Source organism: Ambystoma mexicanum, chromosome 5q, assembly GCF_040938575.1.
Source record: "Ambystoma mexicanum isolate Mex_15411 chromosome 5q, UKY_AmexF1_1, whole genome shotgun sequence".
Lineage (NCBI taxonomy): Eukaryota > Metazoa > Chordata > Amphibia > Caudata > Ambystomatidae > Ambystoma > Ambystoma mexicanum.
Genome location: NC_090933.1, coordinates 594,295,292 through 594,323,007, shown reverse-complemented (window position 1 = coordinate 594,323,007; position 27,716 = coordinate 594,295,292). Strand labels below are relative to the sequence as shown.

General features: G+C 45.3%; 1 protein-coding gene across 5 annotated transcripts in view; it reads right to left on the bottom strand.

The window, feature by feature from the left end:
• LYN (LYN proto-oncogene, Src family tyrosine kinase) overlaps positions 1-27,716 on the bottom strand; it is a 675,065-nt gene that overhangs the window by 308,664 nt on the left and 338,685 nt on the right. For all 5 annotated transcript variants that reach the window (XM_069621063.1, XM_069621062.1, XM_069621065.1 and 2 more), the window contains 3 exons: positions 6,084-6,182; positions 5,853-5,956; positions 615-764 (listed from right to left, as the gene is read on the bottom strand). In XM_069621063.1, coding sequence (XP_069477164.1) covers positions 615-764; positions 5,853-5,956; positions 6,084-6,182 — 353 coding nt within the window. The remainder of the gene's footprint in view (positions 1-614; positions 765-5,852; positions 5,957-6,083; positions 6,183-27,716) is intronic.

Here is a 27,716-nt window from a genome sequence, read left to right as displayed (position 1 = left end):
TTCACAGCCGATAAGACAAATACCCAAACCCCTTGGGCATCCCCCCCCCATGACGACCCCTCAACAGCCCAGTTCCCTGCTCCGCCCCCGCACACCCTTAAGCACACTTACGTGTTACCTACTTTAGGCAAAACAAGGGGGTTCTGGGAGTCCCTCTACTGGCACGAACATGGCCTGTTAATGTAATGTATTCCATGGTCACCTAAATGGTATATTGGCAATACAAGTTAATGTAGTAAGGCCTGTTCTCGGCGTAACCACCGAATGTATGCACGTAATAGCTGCCAGAATTACAGCACTGCGTTACTTTGCCCTCAAATGTCGAAAATAAAACAAATTATTCAATGTTTTACTTACTATGTTAGTAGACTGTTCTGAGGGCACTACACTGAAATTACAGTACTAGCTCCTTTACAGTATGCCATTCAAAAGGTACCTTTCAGTTAAATGATATGGGCTATTAAAAACTTTAATAATGGGAGGGGCGCGCGTTTGTGCTTAGGAGACCACCGTCTCTATTACTGAAACTTCACCATTAACAAATATTTGTCCATTGCACTGTATGTCACAATTACACACATATGAAACCATACAAAACTGTGGCTGTAACTTACTTTGGTAATGTTTGATCATCTCGCTGATGGAAGGGAAGGTAATCCTCGGTGAGATGTAATATCCGCCATTGTCCAAGCTTCTGATTTTGTAGTGCTTAATTATGTCACCATGCTGGGAGTCATGGTCTCGGACAGAGAGCGAATAACTTCCTGCAAAGAAAGAAAGCAGTTGGGGAATGTTTAAACAACCAAGCAAATGCAATGGGTACTTGGGGCTAACAGGATGGGACCATTGGTAAACTCCAGACACAGCAATTGCGCCCCCACTCAACCAATGCCTTAGATTTGAGAGGGGTAGTCAATAAGGATTTAGCCCGAATGAAGGACTTGCTTTTAGGGAGAAGGGAGTTGACGAGATACACGCCTACCCATAATGGTGACTGCATCTAATCAATATGCTCGCAAATAACCATTAACGTCCTACAAACTGAAGACATCAGGAAAAGGACAAACTTCAGACAACTACATTTTGTTATCTCTGTCACCATGGGCAATAATCAGAGACCCTACAAATTAGAAAGAGGCGTTTCCTTTCCCTCTCATCCTACCCTATCAAACTTTCAGAGTAAACCGACTACCCACCCTCACTGGCAGGTGGCAACTCTTCGATTCATATGCAATTTAAACTATATTGAGTTGTTCTCAGAATTTAATATGGTGAACCCCATCTGTCTTTTACATCTGCAGTCCAGAACCATTTGGTATCCAAGGACATTGTGTTTCCACTAGAACACACAATCTAAGGGGCACTACTACACCCTATTTGTGACCCCCAGGGAGTGACCCACATATACAATGTTCCATTGTGCCATAGCTAGGTTTTCCATTGGATTAGGTCAGAAGACCTCCGGTAAGTAGGTACTGGTTCATACTTACCACCTTTGCTACCCTTTGACGCTTTACCTAGAGGGGCAGGTATACTTACTCCCTGCACCAAAGATATACGACTAACACAAGTTGCCTACTTACATAGAACCATTTGTAAGGAATATACATGTATCTAGTCACTCACTGTCAGATAAATTTAGGTAGGGCCTATGTAACCCAGCCTCCCACCTAAGCATTACAACTCAGACTTGTAAGTCTGGGCTAATGTAACCTAGAGCCCATATGTATTTATACTGCAACTGTGTGTGTGTAACTAAGGTGTAATTGTGTAACAGCGCCTCAATGCCCTCGGGCTGTGTGCGCGCTTTATGAATGCAAATAAAATAAAAAAAATATACAACAATAAATAGCACTGCTATTTTTACCAGTAGGTGTCTTATGACCAAACGTTGAAGGATATATCACCTAGAACTCTGGGACCCATTGGCACAATCATACAGCCACACCTACATTAAGATACTTCATGCCATACTCCATACTTGCATCAGTTAGTAACACTCAGCCTGCCCTGCAGTCAGCTAAAGTGAGCCAGTAGGCGGCAACAAGAGGATATAGTCATCACATTGTGACAAAATCAGTTAACAGTAAATGTATTTTATTTTTTATTAAACCTGCATGCGTCACTGAATTCGAAAAAGTAACTTCAGACAACCTTAAAGTATATCCACAAAAACATTGATGTGCAAGGGCTGGAGACAAGTCTTGATTGTGTTGCAGAGCATTACCATGGAAGAGTGCTGAACAAGGTTGGGCAAGTGATCTCATTGGACTCAGAAAAAGCATTTGAACGTGTCGAATGGCCATGTATGTTCCATGTGCTGGAGAAGTTTAGACTTGGGCCACACATACAGCAATGGATTGCGACACTCTACGACTCCCCTAGTATTAGTGAATGGGATTTTGTCTACTTCTTTCCCATTGGCCAGAGGGACGAGGCAAGGTTGCCCCCTCTTGCCCCTATGTCCCTTGAGCCCTTAGCAATTGCGTCTGTGCCAACCCGATAATCAAGGGTTTTCAATGTGAGGCAACATGTTTTAAGCTGTCCTTATTTGCAGATATTTTGGCGTATTTAGTACTCTGTTCCATAGCTTATGTCCCTGATATTGTCCTTCGGGCAGCTCTCTGGTCTCAAGATGAACATACGTAAATCTTGTATTATGCCTATCCAGCTGGACGGCTCCTGTTTGGAGAACAGAGTTAAGTTTACAGGAATGCGATTCACAAAGGTGGGACCTGCATACCTGGGAGTTCAGCTTCCTAGAGATCTTACTGCGCAGTTCTCGTCCAACTATACCTCAATGCTAGTGACTCTGAGGAAGGACTTGGCGAGACAGTCTCCCCAGGTGTGCTTGTGGTATAGGAGGATGATTACTGTCAAAATGAATATCCTGCCCTGATTGCTCTCTCTTTTTTCGAGCCTGCCCTCGGTGGTCCCAGAGATATACGTTTCAAGAACTAAAGGCCCTGCTGGCCCAGTTCGTGTGACAGAACAAAGTCCCCAGAAAAAGACATTTCACGCTCACTTTGCCTTGGGACTGGTGGGGGGCCGGAGGGAGATTTGCTTTCCCCGAACGCCAGACCTACTATAAGGTGGCGCAGTTGCTAGTGGAGCATCTAAGAGATGATATAGGCAACTATTGGATCTCTCAAGGACGTAGCGGAACATCCAAAAAAGATTAGAGATTACCTTTGGTGTCCACTAGGGGCGATTCCCCAGACGTTGCAATCACATCCTACCTTAGAAGTTCTATGGACCCTATGGAAAGAATCCAAGAAACTGCAAGACTGGTCCTTGGCCTCAAGCCCTGGGATCGTATCTCTCCAGCTCTTAAATCTCTCCATTGGCTCCCAGTGGATGCAAGGATTAAATTCAAAACCCTCTGCATGGTCCACAAGGCTTTCTGGAGCCTGGGTCCAAAATACCTTCAGCTATCCCTCCGCAAATACCTCCCCTCTGGAGCTCTTTGCTCCTCTACCTCCTTCAGGGTTAGTCGTTTTTCAAAGAAACGTGCTGGGGGTAGATCTCGGTCTTCGGCTGTGGCCTCCCTCTGAAACAGCCTCTCTGCCACTCTAAAGCTTGAATAGAACCATCTCCCGTTCCAGAAGCACCTCAAGACCTTTCTCTTTTCTTCTGCCTTCACTCACCCTCTCCTGTGCTGATCTGTTCTCTCTTGACACCGTGCACCTGGACACCCTCGGTCCTCTGGGCCCAGGTACCTGCTCACTCTGCCACCCTCCCGCACTGCCTCTGGGCCTCCCCTTGCACGGTGGTCTGTATCTGTCCCCATACAGTTCCCCACCCCCCTTTTTATCAGACCTACCCTGTCTGCTGCCTTAAAGTCAACACTTGCCAATTGCTGGCTGCACTACCACCATTTGTTGCCTTTATTATTTATGTTTCTCCTTTGCTCCGCACTCTCCACTTCACCCCCTTCCATGCACTTGTCCCCTCCCCCTCTCCCATGCACTTGCGCGTTCTCAATGTCACTGGGCCTAGTAAGATCGTTGTTTTGTTCTCCCCTGTACCCCTCCCTTGCCTTGTCACGCTCTGAAACACTGGTCCATGAGCGCAATAGAAATAAAATATCAATCAGTATCAAGACTAATGTTCTCTTGTCCTCCTGGCCATCACCACTTTCATCGGTATGGGTGCCCTCAAAAGATCCAGATAAGCAGGGCTTACGTCATTCCCAGATTTGGTCGGACAGTGGGTTAGAGAGGGCAGGCCAGTTGTTTTTGGAGGGGTGCTTCATAGGCTACGACGCCTTGTCTGAAGTTGTGGGGGAAGGACTTGATGTCCATCTTTGAATATCTCAGTTTAAGAAGGTTGCTCACGGATAGGAGGTGGGAAAATAAATTGAATAAGTCTTTGACACAATTCGAGACAGTCTTAGCTTCAGCAAAGAGTCGGAGGGGAATCCCCTCACGCTCATATAGGGCTATGCGCATGGCTGAGGTTGGAAATAGACAGGACTGCAAGCAAAGATGGGTGTCTAGGTGGGGAGAGAAATCCTGGAGTAGACATGACACAAGATATTTAGGATTGCCTTCCATGGTTATCTTTTTACTTACACTACAGAGCAGCACAATTTCAACTTCCTGCATGGATGGCTTAGAGACCCAGTCAGGATCTCCAGGATGCTCCAGGGCTCCTCCCCAGTCTGCCACAGGGCATGTGGGCAGCGGGACTCATGGTTTCATATGTGGAGCGATTGCCCTGTGATCCATATATTTTGGTCAGAGGTCTTGAGCTGGATGAATGAGGTCACAGGGGTCCTTCTCGATCCAGATTCCCCTCCAGAACCTACTCGGAGTGCCCCCCCCCCCATTTGATAGAGATGAGGCAAGACTTTGGAAATTGTAGGAAGCAATGTCAAGAGCAGGTAGGATTGCGTAGGCACAAAAGTCTAAGTCCCTGGGACCCCCAGATAGTTTCTGCTCCCAGACCACCCTAAGGTAAATATATACACACGATGGAGAAGCTAACGGCCATCTTAAACTATCAAGTGGGGAGGTTTCAGGAGGAGTGTGGTCCACTGATTTGCAAATGGGAATGTTAAGAATGGTGGAGGGGAGATACTGTGGAAAAAGGCATGCGAGTGTTGTGTGGGCAAAGTCCTAAGACCTGGAGGGATGGTCGGGGAGGGGTTCCAGTGCCTGAAGCAGAGAGGGTTCTATGTTTTTTCATCTTCAGGCTTTCTAACGCCTGCCTTTTAAACGTGGAAAAAGAACGACAAAGTTAATACAGGGTCCCAATAATACAATGTAGGAATACGATGTAGGAACAAATGAGGCAAGTCTGTCAATCTTCAATAGTAGTGCACATCTACTGTCGACACCTTTTCCGTGTCAAACCAAATCAGACATGCAAGCAAAACCAGAATCTATAGACGGCATATTTCCAAGAGAATACAGACATTTCTTAAAGCAACACCAAAGCCTCTGCTTTAACAGGTCTCGACATAAATGACTAATTGATGGGATCAAAAGAGAATGAATGGATTGTGTACACCAGTATAATATTGCCAATAGAACATGGGCCTTTCTTGAAGCAATACACTTGCCTTTGCTTTAACAAAAGTCTTGAGATAAATTACTTATTGATGTGATCAAAAGAGAATTAATGGATTATGTATGTCAGAATAAAAATCTGGCACATCAAATAAGAGATTGAAATAAATTTACAAAGGAGTCCCACGTTTTATCTTCATGCAAAGAAATTTGGCAGACAAGACAAAGGTGCTGTTTCCAAAATGAAAGCAAGAAAAATATAGGCCCAATTCCTTAACTCAATATTGCGATGCTGTTAAGTCTGAAATAAATGCTATAGTAAACACACACACATTGTACCTTTTAATGTTTCACTTTCTCTGATGAGGAACGCGCCTGTATGGTTTCCTGGTGCTAGGAGCTGCCTTTCAGCATCTTTCCTGGTAATGTCCTTAAAGAACCAACTGAAAAATAGGTTTTAACATGCATGGATTTAGTAGTCAAGGCAAGGTAGATTTTTCTTTTCAAAGGCAAGTTAAAAAAACGATCAGAATCGACATAATTAGAAAAAGATGATAAAGCAAAACCTACTCTTCTGTTTCTAAGGTGTTCACGTGGGCCACATAGTTGCTTGGAATGTAGCCTTCCCTTTTTGTTGACAGCGATTTTGCTTTCCACCATTCACCGTGCCTGAAAAAGACAATCAGGGAAGACATGTGACGTGAGGGGAAGCAATCTGTTGACTGCATGTATTTGCAGAATGGTGACAGATAAAAACTGTTTTCCGTTATAAGAAGACCAGAGTGTAGGTGTGGTGCAAGTGTATTTCTTCCTAACGGAACATAATCCATTAATGGTGTACCTATGCAGAGTTTGGTGAACCTTGTCCACCTTTGAGTCCTATAGGTCAATATGTGAAAAAAGAGGATGTGTTGGCAGAAAAAAAGTATTCACTGCATGGACGAATGTCCTTAAGTGAGGCTGTGATTAGCATAATATAGTGAATGGATCTCAAGATGGAACCAGATTAACCTTAGGAAACAGACTGGCAGTGGACCCCTGCAATGTACTTGGGTCTTGAAATCACTCACTCACGCACACAACAGGAGGTACGCATACATTTGCCAAAAAAGGATGGACAATCTTTTTTGAGAAGACACATTTGTACAATTTGGGGGCTACAGGCATTAATAAAGACAGTGCCACCCAGATAGGCTGTAATCACACGGAAACAAATCTATGCAGTGTCCGGTAATCAAGGCTCTTTACGAAAGGCCTTTGAGACAGTCCTGTCATGTGCTTAAAGTATGCGCTAATCAATTCCATCATGCCCGAATATCAAGATTTCCCCTCTGTGATAAAGATCTCCCATCCAGGGTTTAGTGAAACCCAATGGTAAGGACCTCACATTTGAGGCAGACATACTCAAGACATCCACTCTGTGAGGTAGTCAAACCCAATATAAAAGATCTTCATTTCAAGGAAATCCTAGCCCACACAAGAGATCTACCCTATGTGGCAGTCATGCGCTAAATTAAAAATATAAAATCTTTAGAAACAGGCCTTACTCAAAGCTTTTCCCCTTAATCTCTGGAGCCAGAAAACATGCATTTCTTATTGAAACTTTGTACAAGACAAATTTCTCATTGTGCCTTGATTTTGGAGTGAACCCCATTAGAACATTTCTGCAGGTGAATTGTATCATGTAGATATTAATTGGGAATGTCTATTTTCCTTTTACATTAGTAAGTTCACAGCTGGTTTTCTTTAAGCATTACATAGTTATATCTTTCTGAAAATACTGCCATCTTTTGGGATCATTTTGCACTTCTATGCTTTTGGTGTGAGGAACTCTTATAATCCTAAAACTCACTCAAATTTGGAGGAGCAACACACTCCCCCCCCCCCACACTTGTTCCCCTCCATTTAACATATCTGATCTTTGGCTTTTTAATGGCAAACCTCTAATCTGTGCAGCATTGCTTGTGTCTCCATGGCCCGGCCTCTGCTTTAAAATGCAAATTTACACATACCTGTGTCGAGTATTACTGTGGATTTAAATATTAATTTCAATAAGGTACTCTTTTTTCATTTTTTTCTTTTAACAACTTTAAGACGGTACCAGGTGGTTTATACATCAGATACCATGACTGACAAACAGTTCAGTCGCAGAGAGCATACAGCAACATTGGACTACTGATAATATGCAACATTAGTATTTTTTAATCGACTTCAGACTTTGATTGCAAATACTGACGGAAATCATGCCAGATGTCTCTCGGCCTATTTCTAGATGATAGTACTGAGGTATACAATTCTTCCATATCATGGAGAGTACACTTTCAGATTTAACAGCTGCTTTACTCCAATCCCAGCCCTGGGTTCCCAAATTATGGGTTAAGAAACAGGTCATATTTATATTTAAACTCTACTTTACAAAAGATGGAAGTCAAAGGTGGTTCCCTAACTTTATGCTAGGGAAGTCACCACACTAATTTACAAATATAGACAGCTAGTCTACAGACGTAAATCAACCTGCCTGCAAAATCCTCAGTTTCATAACAATTATTCACATGAATCAATCGGGGGTCACATTTTCAAGTTGCAAGCTACTAGCCAGGCATAAAAAGTTACTTGTCCACTCCATTCTCTACATGGAGACAGCACACCGTTTCTTACTCGTCAAGAGTCAATTATCATTCGCCAATGGCTAGTGGGAGGTGCACATTTTGAGGCCTGAATCAAATATATATATATTTCCAAATCTCTAATCCTTAATAAATGCAATGCAACGTCTAAGAAGCCCAATGTTATTTTGATTGCAGCATATTGGCGAGCGTGTTAAAGATGTCCTCAATTCACTTCATAGTTTGTGACAAATGGCTTAAGGAACATTGTTTTCTCCACTGACAAGTAGTTGTATCTAGATTCCACAGGAAGATAAGGTAGTAGAGGGCGAACATCATGCCAGTTGAAATGTTTAACCTGGACATCAACACTTGTGCCAGTTTGAAACAGAGAAAGGACAATTCCTGCTTTTCCCAGGGGACATGGTATTATCATCAATGTCAATCAGGGTCTTAGAAGTGCTTCTGGCTAGACGTGAATGAGTTTGCTTACAAAACAATATTCATAAAAATGTGGTAAAGTCAAACCTATGGTCAGAGGGACCAAAAATTTAAAAAGCAACTGAATGAACAATATTACCTTGGTTTTTCACTGAACAGCTTTATGTTCCTGGTCTAATCATGGATCAAAACATCCAATGATATTCTTTGTATTAGCAGGAAATAAATAGGGGTCCCGGATCGTTAAGGAGGTGTAGGAGATCTATTGTGCAAGAGCAGGTGAATGGCAGAGTTAGGGAGGAGCAGAGGAGGTGTTTGCAACGGCCTTGACTGCGGCATGTAAGGAGTTGAGGAACGAAAACCAATTAACACGACCAGTGAGTTATCGAAGGCAACAAAAGCCTGGGTTGTGTTAAAAGCAAAAGTAACTGTAACCCAAAGGTTGAAGGCTGCACGTATCCTGTTAGAACGCGTGATGGAAAGGACAATTGCTGAGTAGTTAAACTTTTTTTTATACAAGTAACAGTAATCCTGCAAGGTGAAATCACACATTTCGAACGTCTCTGTAAAACATTCTAAAATGAAGTGAATATTACAATGGGAATAAAAGGCAAGAAAGTAACTGCAAAAGAAATGCGAATATGTGAAAAGCAAAGTATATGAACTCTAAATACACCAAGAGGGCAAAGTATTTGAACTTTGAAAGATGCCAAGAGGGCAAAGTAAAGATATTAAGAAACTACAAGTATCAAGAGGCATTGGTGTTGCAATATGAGGAAGACTGCCGATTGTAGAATTGTGTAAAGAGAGGTTGAAGTGGTCATGCAGAGGTCTACATAAAATCCTTGCAGTTTCAAAAGTCTTCGACAGTGAAAAACACCTAATAGAAAATGTGAGGTAAAGGAACCCCCCGCCCATCCCCACGAAACCGACAGGATCAAGCCCAGCAGAGGGAAGACCGTGCAGAACTGTGTGAGAAAGTGAAAGCTCAATTGACAGGCTTGAGCCCAGTAGAGGGAAGCCTTCAGTGAACTGTGGGAAAGTAAAAGTTCAAAAGTAAGAACTGTATATTTATGAAAATCCGGAGGAAGCCTAAGGAAATGATCAAACTACCAGAAGCTTAAAGCCCCAGCCAAGACTGTTGAATTATATCAGTAAGCCAAAGTGTGCAAGACTGATAGAACTGTGCCATCCACCTATCCTTTTAAGAAACTCTCAAGTCTCTGTGGTGCTTATCATGTGGAAGGGAGTTGTTATTTGAGCAATTCTGACATTTCTTTTGAAGCACTATTTTCCTTTGATATTCCCTTAACACATGTGTCATTTTTAGAAGGAGGGCAAGGTTAGTTTTTTTTTTAGTATAGGCTTTTTTTATTTTGACTAGACTGGTTTTGTTATTTGGTTAATGGTAGAGACTACTCCCATTATAGAGTTAGGGCCAGTTAGGAATTCTACCAACCTAACTAAAATACCAAATAAAAATACAAAAAGGAAAATATATATATCCAAGAAAGTAATGGTGGGTTTAAAAAGGTTTGAAAAATAACCTTTTACCTTAAATGTGAAAGTAGGAACGTCCATTTGAGCCAAGTCACACATTGCACAACGCCACCTAGTAGCCATCGCTGGAAGATCACCTCCAGTTCTGAGCTACAACAGCAAGGCATTGTGGGTATGCAAATTAGCTCAAATATCGAACTTGGGTTGACTAAGCTATGTATAAAGTAGCACTGCCTTCTTAGACAAAGACAGTTTCCTGGAGAAAAAGGTTTGCATTTGAGCTTATTTGATTAACCACGATGCCCTTCTGTTGTGGCTCAGAACTGGAGGTGAACTTGCAGTGATGGCTACTATGTGGCATTGTGGAATGTGTGACTTGGTGTGTGACTTGGTGTGTGACTTGGTGTGTGTGTGTGTGACTTGGTGTGTGCGTGTGTGACTTGGTGTGTGCGTGTGTGACTTGGTGTGTGCGTGTGTGACTTGGTGTGTGCGTGTGTGACTTGGTGTGTGCGTGTGTGACTTGGTGTGTGCGTGTGTGACTTGGTGTGTTACTTGGTGTGTGACTTGGTGTGTGAGTGACTTGGTGTGTGTGTGTGTGAGTGACTTGGTGTGTGTGTGACTTGGTGTGTGTGTGTGTGTGAGTGACTTGGTGTGTGTGTGTGTGTGTGTGTGTGTGTGTGAGTGACTTGGTGTGTGTGTGTGTGTGTGTGTGTGTGTGTGTGAGAGAGTGAGTGAGTGTGATTTTTTTTTAGTGATAAAACTTTGTTAAAAGGGACAAGTAAAACCGGAACACCCCCCCCCCTCCCCAGAAATTCGCCAGTTATGTTGTTAAGCTAAGCAACCATAACTCACACCACCACCATGCACTGCTAAGACTAACACCCAAGACATCAAAGACGACATCACAAATGTCATTAATGCATCACATGTCTGGCTCCCTCTTTTTTCCTTTACTGACATATCTAGGATCTAGGCCACATGGTGCTCTTCAGTAGCAGCCAGGAACTCAAAAAGGTACTATATTTGTAGACTTATCCTTCAAATATCTTCTTGCAGTAATTCCCTTAGGGTCCAGTCACATCATATGAAACATACATAGGGAAAGACACAAGCTTGAAAGACAGCAATCCTTTCTGTGCAAGAATATAATCAGTAGAGTTATCAGCACTTTCTGATTATTACTGTACTTTCCCTGTATATGCTCATATTTGTATACATTGTACTCACACTACTTTCCTTAGAGTCCAGTCACATCATGTGATAGTTATACATAGGGGAAGTAGCAGCTTTGAAACAGAGCAATCATTTCTGTGTATGAAGATAATCAGTTAGGTTATGAACACTTTCTGGTCGTACTGTTGCTTTTTTGCTTACTTCACTTTCCCTGTATATGCTCATATTTGTATGTGTAGTTGTCTCTGTGTTTTGTCTGTAATACTGCAATTATGTAGTAAGTGGGTTTTATCAGCTACTTATTACATGTTTCACATTACGCAAAACTCAAATGTATCATTTCACTATTCAACATGGCAAGATTATGAATATTGCACCACCATCATGTATGCTGTACACAATGCCTATGTTTCTACATGAGTAGCTTAGTGTACTGGAAAGAACTGTAAAGAACTTCATAATAGAATGCTATTTATATCAATGCATTGCTTAATGCACTATATAACTCATGATATTTATTCCAATGATCCTTGACACTTTGTCAACATTATAATAAGAATCCCTTGTACAGTCTTTTCATGAAAAGTAAATGCACATGTGATGTCATCAATGACATTTGTGATGTCATCATTGAGGTCCTGGGTGTTAGTCTTCGCAGTGCACGGTGGCAACGCGAATTATGGTTGCTTAGCGTACCATATCTGGCGAATTTCTGTTTTTTTCAGTTTTACTTGTAACCATAACATCCCTTTATCAAAGTTTTTCATTGAATTTCATAGGCTTCTAGTAGCTCAACTTAATCATAACGCCCCTTTAACAAAGTTTTTTCACTGAATATAGATATAGATATATGTGAGGAGGTCAAAGAGACAATGAAGATAAAAGACGACCCCATTCTAAAAGACGACCCCATTCTAACTTTCAGACCCAGCCCCCAAAAGGTTATATCAGCAGGACAAAACAAAACTACATGTCCCATAAACCACCACGAGAAATGGAGTCAAGGTGGGGAAAAGGACAAAATGAACAAAGGGAAGCGGTATAGGTACAGCCCAGTCATGCGGTATAGTGACCGGTACACACATAGAAGTACAGGTTGGGATGGACAACCAGTGCATGGAACGGGGTGGAGGGGAGAAGGCAAACTGGCTGCAGGTGTGGGAAGTGGGCAGGAAAGGAGGGTGGAAGCTGAATGGAGGGGAGGAGCAGAGCATGAGTTAAAAGAAGCTCTGGGAAACTCACCAGGTGTGTCTCATTAGAGCAGGAGCACTGGCCGGAGACCACAGAGGAGTGGGAGGAATCCCCAGGTGATGTACATTGGGCGTAGTAGGAGGCTGACGGAGCGGCATCGCGGAGATCCTTATCAAGAGGCAGACTCTCCGCCAGGAAAGGCTCGAGGAGCGGCAGCGCCGAAAAACACACCCGAGGTGGATTCACTGACAAGGGAAACCTGGCTGTAAGTTATTTCAAAGGACAGTGCTTCCGTGAGTTTACCTTCTCTGTTTTTGAAACCCCATTTTGGACAGCTGGCGAAGGAACGGAAAGCTAGCGTCTGAGAAAAGGGAATTTATGTGAGCTGTTTATTATTCTTTCAAAGAGGCAAGAAGCCTAAGAGGACTTTCCTACGAACTCTGAATTGATTAACCCTTTACAGCGCAAGCCGGCTGAGCCAAAAATAAGCATGCTTTGTTGTTTATACTGAGGGGCTGGTGGAAAGGTTAACACAGCAATACATCTTAACTTGTTAACCCTGCATCCGACTACAGCCTACTACTTTACAATATAGATAGTATGAATTTGATAGGTGTTTAGTAGAATTTCCTTAGTTAACTCTTTAAGTGTCATGGGTTTTCTTCCCCCCCCCAATGCCAAGGCCTTTTTTGGTGATTTCAGTATGTCGCCATTCAATGCCTTGTAACCTTTTTGTTACAGGATATATCTCGGCCAAATTTGTCCCCTTTTTTTTCCCACATGTAGGCGGTCGTAACGCCACCTAGGAATCCTAGTTTGCTGTAGGGGGGTGAGAGAAAATAACCAAAAAGGGCAAAAAGTGTGTGTTTTTTTCTAAAAATGCCAATAAAATGATGTACAAAGAAGTCTCTGTTTTTTTCCTTGGAAGAGCTAGGAACAAATGGTTTGCTGTGCTGAATTCCCCAATTTCTTGGCTTTCAAGAACAGGTAGAGTGGAAACGAAAAAAAATATTTTGATGTGGTTATCAACCATTTTGTGAGAGGAAGGCGATTTTGGCCATTTTTGCCAATTGGACATGCATGGACGGAATGGAAGAAAAAGGGTAGGAAAGCCGAATTGGAGGACAGAAAGGCATACATTTCTGAAAAGTAGACAAAATTCCAAGTTCAGGAAGGGGCGATTTGCTCAGGTCGGGCATCAACTAGGTAGGGGAAAATGCCATAGATTGGGGAAAAACAGGAAAATGACCAAAAAAAAGGTATGTGGGGGACATGGTTGGCTTGGTACGGCAATGGCTTCTATGAATTTGGAGAAAAACAATGCTCCGCTACATTCCCCTGACTCTTGCAGTTAGGAAAGCACACATTTTTTGTAGTGTTTCAGAAAATAAGCAATACCACAAGCCAAACACTGAGCCATGGTACACAGGAGTTTTATGCTTACGGCCTGAACAGACGTACCTAGCATGTGTAAATCAGGAAGACCAATGAATTGAGGAATGGCAGCCATACATTTTCTGAAAGCGCACAGGCAGACCTTTTCAAGGGTAGGTCACTTGTGCAGGTTACAAAAGTGTATGGTGCCTAAAGCAGCGACTAAATGTAGGGCACATTTGGGAAATTAAAGGGTTGTGTGACAAAGAGCACCAGCAAATGGGTCGAAACGTTATGAAAACCACACAAACACAACACATGTCATACTTTCCTGCATTCCCACAGGTGTCCCAATGAAAACGGTACCTCACATGTGTGGGTGCACCTACCTGGGCGCCAAGGGAAAGCCAAACACACCCCTAACCCCAAGTATTTTCCAATATCTGAATTTCGCGATTTTTCAGATGGGCAAACCATACAGATATGGGCCTCGGGTGTCCAAGCCATCAAGGAAAACCAGAGAAGCCCATGCATTTCCGAAAAGAGGACACCCATGGGAATCCGCAGAGGTCCGACTTGCGCAAATCGGCCCACAGACGTACATAAAGAGCTGGCAAAGGTGGTTGGAATAGAGTCGAAGGCATGGCAGAGATACAGGCACACATAGTGCATCATTGCAGACTAAATCAAGACAAGGAAAACAAAATAGATGAAAGGCAGAGGCTAAGTTAGTGCAGAAGAAGAGGGCTAGATATAGCTTGGAGGGTGTAGCAATAACAAGTGCAACTGATGGAAAACAAACTAACACCTCACAGGTTGGGGCAGCTCCACCACTACCACAGATAGGGTTGTTCCCACAGATAGCACAAGGAGGATTTATCCCAGAGACCACCGGAGGGTTTGCACTACAGGTTCAGAAAGGATATTTCCAACCAGGAGGATATTTTCAGCCGGGTAGAGGAGGTTTTCAAAGGGGAAGGGGGTTTAGATATGGGGGAATGTGTTGGGCATGTGGGAAGATAGGACACTTCACAAAAGAATGGAGGAGCAGAAATCAAGTCGTAAAAGGCCCTGCAGGTATGCCAGTATTTCAGGCACTGCCCCAGCAGATATTCTACACCACACAACCACAGATACCACAAGTACAATCACAACCACAGATGCAACTGCTTCCAGTGTTTCAGCCGCAACAGCATTCACAGCTCCAGCTACAGCCCCAACAAGTTCAACCTATATATTATCATAACACACAAAATGCCCCACAGCAGCAACAGATGCAAATGTCATCTCCATTACCCCGGCAGCCTCAATACGTTCAGCTGGTGCAAACAACCACACAGCAACAGAGGCCTACACTTTCTCAATTAAATACCTTTCAAACACAGTGTGACGGGGAAGCCTGCCACAAATAACCACAGTGACTCATAGAATAAATTGAAGGGTGTTTATTAAAGACTTTTGATGGTCAGAATGGTTGTTTTGCAAAGTTCTTTGGGGTGTTAAGAGGCTGGGAATGTTGGTGCTAGGGCTGGCCCTTTCCTGTCTCCACTTCCTTGGGCTTGGATCCCACCTCCCTAGCCTAGATGTCCATAACAGGGTGTTTAGTAACTCTTAAATCGATAACACCTGTTTGTCTTTCTTATTCTCTACACTTTAGGTGTTTGCTCTGAGACAATGGCTACCTGACTCGCTAGGGTTCTTTTTAATTTCCCTCTCCTGTCATTGGTGAGAAGTCAGGAAATAGTGCCTTCTTTCGGCCAGCATCGTGCTCACACCTTTTACACCCTCTCGTAACTGACCCTTCTCTATACTTCTCTCTTAAGCTGCTCTCCTCCCACCACGTTACTGTCCCGCCAATCTCTCCCTCTGCCTTTCCACCTGCACCTTTCAATCTTACATCCTTTCCCACCCTTATTCTTACTCCCGCTTGGGCCTCCAACTGTCCCTCTACTTCTGTTGTACCCTCCTTCCTCTCATTCTAATTCCCCCCACCTCTTGCTATTCCTCTCGTTATAACTTCTATTTCAGTATACACTCCTACTCTCAAACTCACTGTCAATTTTCCTGCTCTGTCTCTACTGCTGTTTGTATTCCACTACTACCACTACCTCTCTATTACCTTTACTTCTATGAAACATTCATGGATATGGTACCCTGCTCACCATCTAGTAGCCTATGTTCAACCCTCAGGGGACCTCAAAGATCTGGTGCCCTGCTCACCCCTCTCATTATTACAGAACCCAGGGATATGGTGCCCTACTCACCCAGGGATATGATGCTGTGCTCACACCTCTACTACCGACTACCACACTCTACCACTTCTTTTCTTTACCCGCTACTCCCACCGCCTAATACCTTTACTCCCAACTACTTCTAGTTCTTCCCCTACTACCACACTGCTATTCCTATTCATTTTCCTACTCTTCCTCTACTTCTCACACACTCAAACACTCCACAGACCCCTTCCTTAACAATAGCTGCCACACTGTTTCCACTCTTGCCTCCTCTGGTCTTTTGGATGCCCGCCGCCACCTCCTGTCTTCACCCAACTAACCCACACTTGCGCGCGCACACACACACACACACCTCCTTAAATAGCCCAACCCCTCCTAGGATTGGCTACCTACACTGTCCAAGCACTTACCTGTCTACAAGGGGTGCGACAGGGGAAGGCCATGGGCGGGCTAAAAAGGGCTGCAAGCCCGCCCCTTTTGCAACATGGACTCTGCCGGCCTTTTAAAATAATACTAATAATGTCCCTGGTGGTGTAGTGGGTAAAGGCGTCTGTGGGGCCTTTATTCCATAGGAAATCAAAATCTGTGGTGGCACTGTGGTTGAAGGCTCTCATGGGGTCTGTTAAAGTTCCCTGGTTGGCTAGTGATGGCTCCCTTTCAGCTGCAGACTCCTGCAAACAGAGTCTGCTGGAGCCTGCCAGTGTTGTGAAGGATGCAGCACCTCTTGGTGCCATGTTTGTCCTTGCTGTGTCCTGCAGGTTTTGTTGTGCAATAGAAGGGATGGTACTGCCGCCTCATGTCCTCCGGTGTCCTGCTCCTGCGCATCTCCTGGGGTGGCTGCTTAGTCGGTGGTCTAGAGGCCACCATCACTGCAGGTAAGAAAGGGTGGTGGGGGGGCCTGCCTACACTCAGGCACCTGTGGGTGGGCTCTCTTGCCCTCCTTAGACAGGGCCACAAACACGGGCCCCGTCACTACAGGTATACACAAATGTACAGATTCCCGCTTGACAATTGAACAATAATTTGTTACTGCAGGGCACAGTACCACATTACACAGGGCAACAGCACTAGGGGGCAGCACTTTCCCATTTCTAGGCCCTAACACACATCCACAATATGACAGCCTACAGACCACTCTGACATGTCTAGACCTTTCAGTAAGTGGAGACCCACAAGAGAAACCACAGGTGGCAGTGAACACAGGCGACAGAGGTTTTTCCTTTTTTGGTCAACACGGGAGCTACCAAATCTTATATTTAGGGCAGCAGGAAGGTTTCCGTTGTCGTACAAAGTCGTGGACAAGCAGGTTTTGTTTGGGACTGCTATAACGGTTCCTTTTACAGAAGACCTACCCCTTGCTATAGGTCTGTACAAAGTTGTAGCACCCTTATTATTTTCAAAAGAGACACCAATAAACAATATTGGGTGTAGATAAAATGAGCAAATTGAACATGACCATATTCTTCTCTGACAAGTGCATAGTGTGTTCCGCCCCAGGCATGTACCGCACAGGGTTTTGTGCAATTATACAAGCCTTTTGTGCTCATTGTTTTGTGAGGAGCATCTCTCAACCGAGAGTTAACTATAGCGTGAAGGTGCTGTTAGGAAGGGTACCCAGAATAAAGGATCACACATTTTGACTATCCACAGAATGTATATTTAGACCACCACTGTACAAGGAAGTACCATGTGGCACCACGATCTCATGATGGCTACTTCCGGGGACCCAGACCAAGTCCAGCAACCCCGGAAGCAGGCATCAAGTTACCCCAAGCAAACCCAACAACCCCCGCTAGTGGCTATTTCGGTGCAGTCCTGGCGCCTATGGAGAGTCAGTCCTGGCGCGCGCCAAGCTCATAGATTAAAACTTACCTAATGCAGACCATGCTGCAAGAGCTCCAAGCCAAACAAGGCTTGGAAGGGACTATTTTACCTAGGGACTATTTTTTTACTCGGGTGGGGCTGGGGAGGAATACTTACCTGGGACTACTTTGGAGGCTATTTAAACCACGCCCGAAGAGCAGCACACGCTTCGCGTTATTCTGCATCCAGCAGCGTAACGCTCACCGTGCCTGCAAGTCTGCATCCAGTCTTCTGCCACGCCCGCCTCGAGTTTGGAGCTCCTAGAAAAAGGGAGAAAGAAGGAGAAAAGGTTAGAACAAGAGCAATACCTTTGATCCTTACCTGAATTCCCAATCCATCGCGCCTTCGAGCTGGAAGAAAGAAGTTATTTGATGCGCGTCGCCTCGCCTGCTGCACCGCCGCGCTGAACTCACCGGCCTTCGCAGCATCTTCACATTTCACTGCATCCTCCTGCATGTTACTGCCGCACTCTGGTACCTAAGGAAAAGACAAGAACAGCAAGGTGAGCCAAGGGAATACACAGAGGAATACCCCCCATAGACTTACCTGATTTTACCACCGGGGGTACTATTCTTCTTCACGGGTCGGCGCAGCTTCCACTGCATCCTAGCCGAACCCCGGCCCCTAAGGGGAAACAAAAGGGCAGCAAGGTGAAACAAGGGACTAACAAGGGGAACCCTCCTCACCACAAAAGACTTACCTAATTTTACCGCCGGAGGCATTATTCCCCGAGACTTCATACTTTCTCTCAGCGCCTGAATAAGGGAGAAAGCAACAGGTTACATATGGACGTTATTTTATCAAACTGTGTTGGATAATACAAATCCTTACCAGAACATTACCGGTTGCCACGAGGAACTCTTCAGTAGGGTCAAGCTGCAACCTGCAAGGAATCGGACAAGAGTGAAAGTCAGGCATTTGAACTCTTACGAACTACATACTTACGGCGTCTTGCCGGGAATATCGGAGTCAATATTGTCCTGGAACACACCAATTCCTTCGAGCCAGTGAAGCAACTGGTTATCTACGCGCCCCTGCGCTCAATGCAGGACAGAGAGCTCATCTTTTCAAAACATCAGGTGAGACTAAAAGAGGGAACATCCAAGGTGATCAGAGGGGAGAACAGCAGGGTGGGGGGATTTACGCTCAACTCCACGGGCGGTTAATTCCCTTTCTCCACTTGCAGAAGAATATTCCTACAGGCCAAGCAAACGAAGCTAGGTGGGCCAGTCCAGTCCGTCATCTCGGCCCTACGCGTCACATTGGTGGAGACCGCAGCAGTCCAGTCCAGATAGACACCTCTGTGGGAGCCAGGTGAGTTTAACACACGATCACTATACACTTGGAAGCTGTTATTACACAGAAGGACAATTTTATTTTACATGGTGTAGATGAGGATGGCATTGAATGACACTGTTTTGTACATTGATCCGACACTGCTTTTGACAGATGAACAGCTTTTCACGGATAATGATGACATAGGGGAATTTGTGTTCTAGATAGCCATACCATATCAAGTAACTCTAGAATACAGCAAGGTTCCCCAGAAGGTGCTTCTTTCAAAGAAAATACTAGGATATTTACAGCAAGACTTGGATAGGGCGTCCAAAGGACTATGGATGACTGGCCCCCATGATGCGAGTCTTTTGAAGAGGGTTGAAGTGGTCTGCATCAAGCGAAAATAAGGGGCCATGTTGCACCAGGTAAAACAGTCAAGAGAAGCTGACCAGGGAATATATGATATGATTTTGGCTTTATGGCGGCAGGGCATATTCAGCCATCTGAATCCCCATCAATTCTGCTGTGTACGCTGTGAAAAAAGCAAAGGGGGGATCTTGGAGGATGGTGCAGGATCTCAGCCCCTTGAAAAATATTGTAGAGATGGGGTTTCCGGTGGTACTGAAACCAGCCACCATTTTGTGCAACATATGTACAGAAGCAACATATTTAACAGAAGTTGACTGTAAGAATGCATTTTCCTCTATTCTTTTACACCCAGACTGTATATACCTCACCACATTTATATATCGAGGGATGAAGTTCGAACACATTTACCACAGGGGTATTGTGAATCCCCAAGTATTTTTAATGGAGGGTTGAAGATGAACTTAGGAAATGTACAAAAATCAAGCGCAGTGATACAGTATGCCGATCTATTGGTGTGCAAATGTGTAGAGAGGATTCAATAACGCTTTTAGCTGAAAAGGGTTACAAAGTAGATAAGGCAAAGTTACTGCATTGTCAGAAAGAAGTTGTGTATTTGGATCAGATAATATCATCAGAAGGGAGAACATTAACTCCAGAGAGTGCAGGAGTGGTGCGGAACGGACTGCAGCCAGAGACAGTGAAACCGTTTCTGGGTTTGTGCAATTATTGCCAGCCTGGATTTTTGTTTTTTTCCAGTGACACTAGGCCCCTTTTACAAGGGCTAAAGAAGTACAAATAGTGAAAGGCCTCATAAAATGGACATTTGAAATGTATACGAAGGATAGCACTAGGGCAACGTGCTGGTCTTGGAAGCAAGACCATGCCGAGCGACAGAGGTTCCAATCCCGGATCCGCGCTTAGAAAATAAACTCATGTATTAGGTGCATTATAAAAAATCAATTATGTACATTAAAGGAATTGATATTAGCACCGAGCAACTTATCCAGTATAAGCTACCCCAAGCAGTTTTTCCTAGTTTCTCATTGTAATAGCAATGTTATGTGAGCAGTACTTACTCAAAAGACATCACAAGGACACAAGACCTTGACTTTTTTGTATTTTGTATTTGTAGTTGTATTGTTTTATATAGCGCCTTAATCCAAGGTGCTTTACAGTTAACAAGTAACACATAAAACATGGAAGAGTAGAAGCAAAACAGTAAACATGTATCAAACCATCAAATTGGTATTTCGAACAATTTGCAAGTAAAAAAGGGAGGGGAGAGGAGGGGGTAGAGAAGGATTGAGAGGGAGAGAGTAATGAGTGAAGTGAGCAACAAAAGAAAGGAGATAAGAGGAGAGATGGGGACAGATAAAGATATGGAGAACAGAGAGAGGATAACAGAAGGAGGGAGGGGAGAGAGGGGGAAAGTATCAGGGAGGGGAGTGACGAAGAATTTCTTTCTGCGAGGAGTGGAAAGAGGAATAGGTGGGGGAGAAGCGGATTGAGAGAGGTATGGAGTTCCAGTATAAGGGAATAAGAAGCTGAAACGAGCAGAAATGAGAAGAGGCACATGGTGGTGGTGGGGGGGGGAGACAGTAAGTGATGCAAGGCCATTTTCCATGCAGGTAGGCGCTTGCAGCAGCAGCATTTGCTATTCAGAAGTCCTCAATTATCATGATGGGCTGTCCAGTGACACTTTACATGGAAGTTGCAGTGTTCGCCATATTGGAAAAGTAAAAATCTACCCTCGCCACCCAACTTGCATCAGCGTATGCATTTCTTATAGTGCAGTGCCACCTGGTTAACCCAGCAACATTTATTACAGATTCAGTAAAGGAAGGTGACCTGTGCATGACTGTGCTACATACCAGGCAGTTCTGGGGAACACCAGCCACATTAACGATGACCCCTTAGAGGAGGGGGAGATACTTTTCATTGATGTGTCATCAACGATCAGAGTTCAGGGTGCAGGGAGAGTTGGGAAGCAGTGGTATGTTATGAAGCAGGTGAGGTTGCGGTGGTTTCCAAGATCAGATTGCCACCTCATTGTTCTGCGCAGGCTGCAGAGCTGGTGGCATTAATAAAAGCTGTAGAGATGTTGAAAGGGTCTTGTGCCACTATTTATTCAGATTCTGCATATGCCACACCAACAGTGCATTCTGGATTAGCAAGATGGAAGTCTGACGGATCAACGTTCCAACATGCAGAATTACTTTTCAGATTATTGATGTATTACCACTTCCTTTTGCATCAGCAGTGGTGAAGTGTGCCAACCATACCAATGGTACAGACTTAATTTCCCAGGACAACAATGTAGCTGTCACGTTTACCTCTGGTGCCCTGCAGGAGTGCATGGTCCAGACTGTGTTGCAGAGTGGCCCCCGTACTGGTCCCCTTCACCCGGTCGTATGTCCCAGCCACAGCTTCCCTCACCTGTCGCCTGGAGGAAAAACCTCCATGGGGCTCTGAGGTTGGGAGGGGCCTGGGGGTATTCGGGACTTGTGTTACCAGTGTTCTGGGGGGTGTTGTGGGAACCTAAGGGGCGAACAGAGGGTAAATCTACTGTGGAAAAATAACTGCAATGTTCCCCCACTTCCGTCTACCTTCCCCTAATCCCCTTAAAAAGGCGAGGCTGGCTGGAGCGCGTGGATGCGACTCACCTGTGGTTCTGTGTCTGCAAGCGCGGCTCCAGAGATGGGTCCCGAAGAGGGGGCTGAAGCAGATGAGAGTATGTCCCAGGTGTGAAGTCTCTGCTAATTGTCTTATGTTCTTTCTCTCCCCCCAGGTGTTGGAACTTCAGCGCTGAACCAGTAGCGGAACCCTGAGGGAGGATTGCTCGTTCTTGGATACAGGTAAGTTCTAAAGTTCTAAGACAGGGGGTTGGTTCTGATGGGAGGAGACCGTAAGGCGGATGCTAACCCTGTTGCTTGTTTTTGAACAGGCGTCCGACACCAGGAGCTGGGGGCCTGAAAGACCAAGAGCGGGAGCAAGTCCGCACAGGATGCGAGGAGGATGGAGCCCGCAGCGGAGCAGCATTGAACAGGATGCTGAAGGCAGCAGACCAAGACTGAAGACCAGGGTACTGAAGGTTGCTGAAGGATCCCGAAGGGCTGAAGGAGTCCCCACTGGATGCAGAAGAATGCTCTTGACCAAGGAGCTCAACGCAGGAAGATGCTTGAGCGCAGAAGCAGTAAGTGAAACAATACTCTTGTCAGGAGCAGAAGAAACGCCAAGCGCAGGGTGCGGTCCGGGGCGAGCCTTTATAGTCCTGCGCCACACCCTGCAGAGCTAAATGCCCAAGGGTGTTGGCATCATGCACGTGCCAGGTAAATTGCTGCATGTGCCGGGCTCGCACATGCTCAGTGCTTCTTGGCTTGTAATGAGCGGTGCCCTTGCCTTCAGCTCTTTCCTGCAGGCTACAACTAGGTCACGCCCACCCACACGCTCGCGCCAGCCAGCCACCATCCCTGTCCACCTTTTCCCCCATTTATGAGAGGGGGGCTCCCACCCCCTCTTAGCCCCCACCCCTGGGCCCATCACGGGATCCTGACAGCAGCACATACAGCAGCAAAAGAAGCAGAATGTTCGCTATATGTTACAGAAAAGGTTTCCACATTCGCCAATATACAACAGCAACCGATCCATTCAATGTTCTTCCTGTGGCCAAGATAGTACAACTACAAGGGCAGGCTACCCAGGAAGAGAAGGATTTATGGACAAAAAGGGGATTCTCCTTGTCCCCCACACATTTAATATGGAGACAAAACCTTAAACAAAATATTGTCCTTTTCTTTTTTTTTTACATGGTCCAGCGTGTGGGGCTTTAGCCAGACCTTCCTGATAGCCGCCCAGCGCATTGTCCTTCAGTCTTTTTCTATCTCCAAGGCCGGTAGACATATTAGCAATATGAGGTTACTTTTTAGAGGGGAAGACTGCTGTGCATATGGAGGAAAGGCGACTATGGACTAGGAGTACATTGGCCACTATGGTGAGTAACTTTGTTTTACTCCTGCGTCCCGTCCCCTTTCCTCCATACTTCTGGGAGATTCACAAGCATATATGAATAAAACTAGGTGGATGGAAAAACTCCCTTACTTAAAGAGGTTTCTAAGAACAGCCTGACAGAACGGAGCTGCTCGAGAACTGAATTTGAGACAACAGTGTCTACAAAACACTGAGGGAGCGGCCCAAGTGGCTGCCTTAGCGATGGTTTCCCAAGGAAGGTATTTTTAAAAGCTACTGCAGCAGCTTTGCTCCACACCAGGTGTGCATGTATGCCCTTGCGGGCCTGCTGTCCCTAAACTTTGTAAGCTTCCAAAATGTAGGAGGTTATCCAGCAGGAAATAGCGGTTTAGAGGCACGTGTTCCTTTTGAATTTCTGAACATTACAAGCAGATGAGAGGAGGTTCTGAAATCTTTAGTTCTTTCCAGATAGAACTTGAGAGCCCTTCAAATGTCAAGGTTGTGAAGGACCTGTTTAGCGTCCGACACAAGGGATGGAAAAAACATTGATAAAGAAAAAGACTGATCAATATGAAAGTCTGAAACCATTTTCAGTAGAAAGGAAGGGTGTGTGCAGAGCGCCACCTTGTCCTTATAGAATGCTAGAAAAGGTACTTCAAAAGAGCCTGCAGCTCCACTAGGTGAGCAGTTTCAACCTCACTGTCACCACGAGTTCAAAGGGTGTATGACAAAGTCCTTTGAGCACCACGTTGAGGTCCCACATAGCCTGAGGCAGCTTGACAGGAGGACACCAGCGCAGAAGACCAGTGAAGTCTTTTATCACTGGCTGTCATGATTCCTGCCCCTCATGTCCCCAGCCCTCCAAGATGTCAGGCTGGAGCCAGGCCACGATCACCTACAAGGCCCTCAAGGGCCTCTCCATCCCTCCAAAGACCCACTTGGAGTCAGACTTGGCGCTTGTGGCACCAGACTCCCTCACTCCCATAGGATAACATTGGGGATTGGACTTGTAGTGCATTGATGGGGACAAGATGGATGCCCCCACATATTTCGGTTCCCACAACTGCATGTGCAGTCTAGTCTTTTGGGTGTGGTTCAGCCCAGACACACCTGGGATACCCAGAGACTATTTAAGCCATGCCCAGGCTGAGAAGCATGCTCTGCATTTTCTGCACCTGCAGCGTGACACTCACCGTGTTCGGTCTCCAGTAGGCCTGCAACTTTCTTCTGCGCTGAGCTCCTGCAAGAACAAGAACACTTAGGAACAGCCTTACCTTGCGGCGCTTCTGCCCATCATTCATCGCTCCTACTGTTCTGTGGGCATCTTCGGCGGTGTAATTCCCATTCCGTCGCGCTGCTTCCTAAGGAAAAGGGAAAAGAACAGAAAAAAGGCATTAGTAAGCATTCAGCAAATGTTTGCTTATTTTTAAAGACTGTACGAGCTTCAAACGCTTACCTGAATCCCAGCCGCTCTGGGGGAACTCTGTCTCCGGAACTTCTCATCTATCTGCAAGAGAGAAAAGACACACCAGGTTAGCATGGAAACACCTGGAGGCGCCGCATTCCACGCTTACTCACCGCATTTCTTCTTCATAACCGGCATCACGCTGAAAACGTCGCGGCACCTAAAAGACACCGAAAAAGAACTCAGTTCAATACAAATACAAAAGGGTCGCATCGCGCTCTCACTCACCTTCAGTGCTACTCATCTGAGCAACACGTCGCCATCCCTGGACACCAGCCATCATCGAAGGAAGGAAAGGAACGAAGTTAGAGAACTGTTCAAAAGACTCATTATACTCATTATACTTACCTGTCAGACTCTTGCCAGTGAAGTAACTAGGCAGCAACGAGCCGCATCAATCAACGCGCCCCTGCGCTGAAAGCAGGGCGGAGAGCACACTTTCCAAGAAAACAAGGTGAGCTGTGGATCAAAGGGAAGGGTTGGACCCCGGGGAAGAAGGGGTTCAAGCACACAGAGACAATAGGGAGTTAAACTACCAATCCTGTGTTTCAGGCCCAGTCTCCAGTCGAGTAGATTCCAGGGAAGGGTTCGAGGTCGTAAGAGGTCAGAACAGGCTGAGTGACATCCCCGTGGATACCAGATGAGCGTTACACTGGATTTGTGATGGTGAATGAACAGTCAGTGTTAGGGTAAGCACCGACAGCAGACAAGTATGTTCGACATGAATATGAATGCCTGAGGATGCAAGGTCCGATATGAAAGAAAAAATGCAATCCATTGAGGCCTGACTAGGGTCAACTTTTTTAGCTAGACTCCAGATCATGTACTAAGCTTCGAGCGCCTTGCCCCCTCATAGAGAGGCTCTGGGACAGAACTGGAACATTTAATTCTGACTCGTGGTACAGTACAGACTGGCGACTAAGGGAGTCGGACGCTGTGTTCTCTTGGCCCGGGATATGTACCGCCTGTAGCCAAATACCGTTCTGCACTGCCCATTCCGAAAAAATGAATGGCTAGGTCTACTAGAAGCAGAGATTTGGTCCTGCCCCGCTTGTTCACATAGAACATTGCAATGGAGTGGTCTGTCTGAATCCGAACAACCTTGCTGGAGAAACTGGGCTGAATAGCCTTTAAGACAAGAAAGATTGCCAGAAGTTTGAGTTCGATGGTATGGCTATCCCGGTCAAGGGAAGATCATAGGTCGAAAACCCCCAAGCAGCCCAACATTGTGCCCCAGCCAAGCAGGGAAGAATCCGTTAACGTAACCTGAGGAGGCGATCCAAGAATGGCATCCCCACTAAAAGATTGGTTAAGTACAACCACCAGCAGAGATCGGCTGTCATTTCCAGAGACACTGGAATTCATTGAGAGTGTGGATCTGTTGGCAGGGACCAACTTTGAGTGTTCATTATGAGCATCTCATTTTCAAGCTCAGCAGAGGGAGAACTAAGACAAAAGAGGCCATTAGTCCTAGGAGCCTCTGAAACCACCACTCCAACCTGTGGGTGGAATTGTAGAGAAGTATGTATATGTGCTAAGTGTTCCATCGAAAACTGAAGTAAATCGGGTCCTCCATCACTGATGATTTTCTACAGTTCACCAACAGTCCCACCTTGAACAGCAGCTGGAGTAGTAATCTCATGTGTGCTGCTGCTGTACGCAGACAGTGGCTCCCCTGAGGAGCCAATCATCCAAATACAGATTGATATGAACTCCTTGAAGCCTGAGGAACGGTGCTATCACAGCCATCATCTTTGTAAAAACTCTCTGCGCCAAGCTCAACCCGAACGGGAGGACTCTATCCTCCCTTCTTAATTTCTATACTCCTTCTCCTTCTCTCCACTCTGCAGACCACTTCCTTCTCTCTTCTCCTCCTTCACCCTATGCCCCTTCCCGCTTCCGCTCCTTCCAACTTCTCGCTCCTTTCCATTGGAACCGCCTTCCTCTCCCCATCCGCTCTATTACCTCCTACCCTTCATTTCGCACTTCCCTAAAATCCTATCTCTTCTACTCACCCCATTAGCTTCTTTTTCTTCCTTTTCTCCATTGAAGCCACCCCCACCTTCACCTCCTACCCCCCCTCTCTCGCCCTGGTCCCTTTCCGTTTGCAATTAACCTCATAAATAATATAAATTGTTCCTTGTACTGTTTTCTGGTTTAGATTTAATGTCATATTGCTTGTTGTATTTTCTTGTTCCTCATGTAAAGCGTCTTGGATTAAAGTGCTATATAAATTAAAATAAATACAAAATACAAAATACTCTGTATTGAAAATGTTCAACCCCTACTGAAAATCACAGGTATTTGCATTGTTGGGGCCATATTGGTACATGTAGCTAGGCATCCTGACCATCTACCACGCAGAGCTAATCATTCCTATGAGGGAGGAGCGGATCTGCATGGGCGTGATCATCTTGAATCCTTCTTGGGGAATGTGAAGATTGAAATCGAATAGGTCCCAAATAGTGCGCAGGCCAACCTGGTTGGACTTCAGCACTGTAAAAATGCATTAATAGAAACCCATGCCCCCTTCCGCCGAAGGACTCGTTCTACCTCCCTCAAGTCCAGGAGCTTCTCAACCTCGGCGCAGAGAAAGGGCCATCCGATGTAGGGGAGGAAAGGATGGAGTAATTGCCAGAAGGAAGTGGCGGAAACCCGCACGGTCCTGATGGTCTGCCGAGCCTCCAGGTGAAAGGTGATGCGTCCCCCCACTGGAGTTGCAGGGGATCATTCCAAACCATCC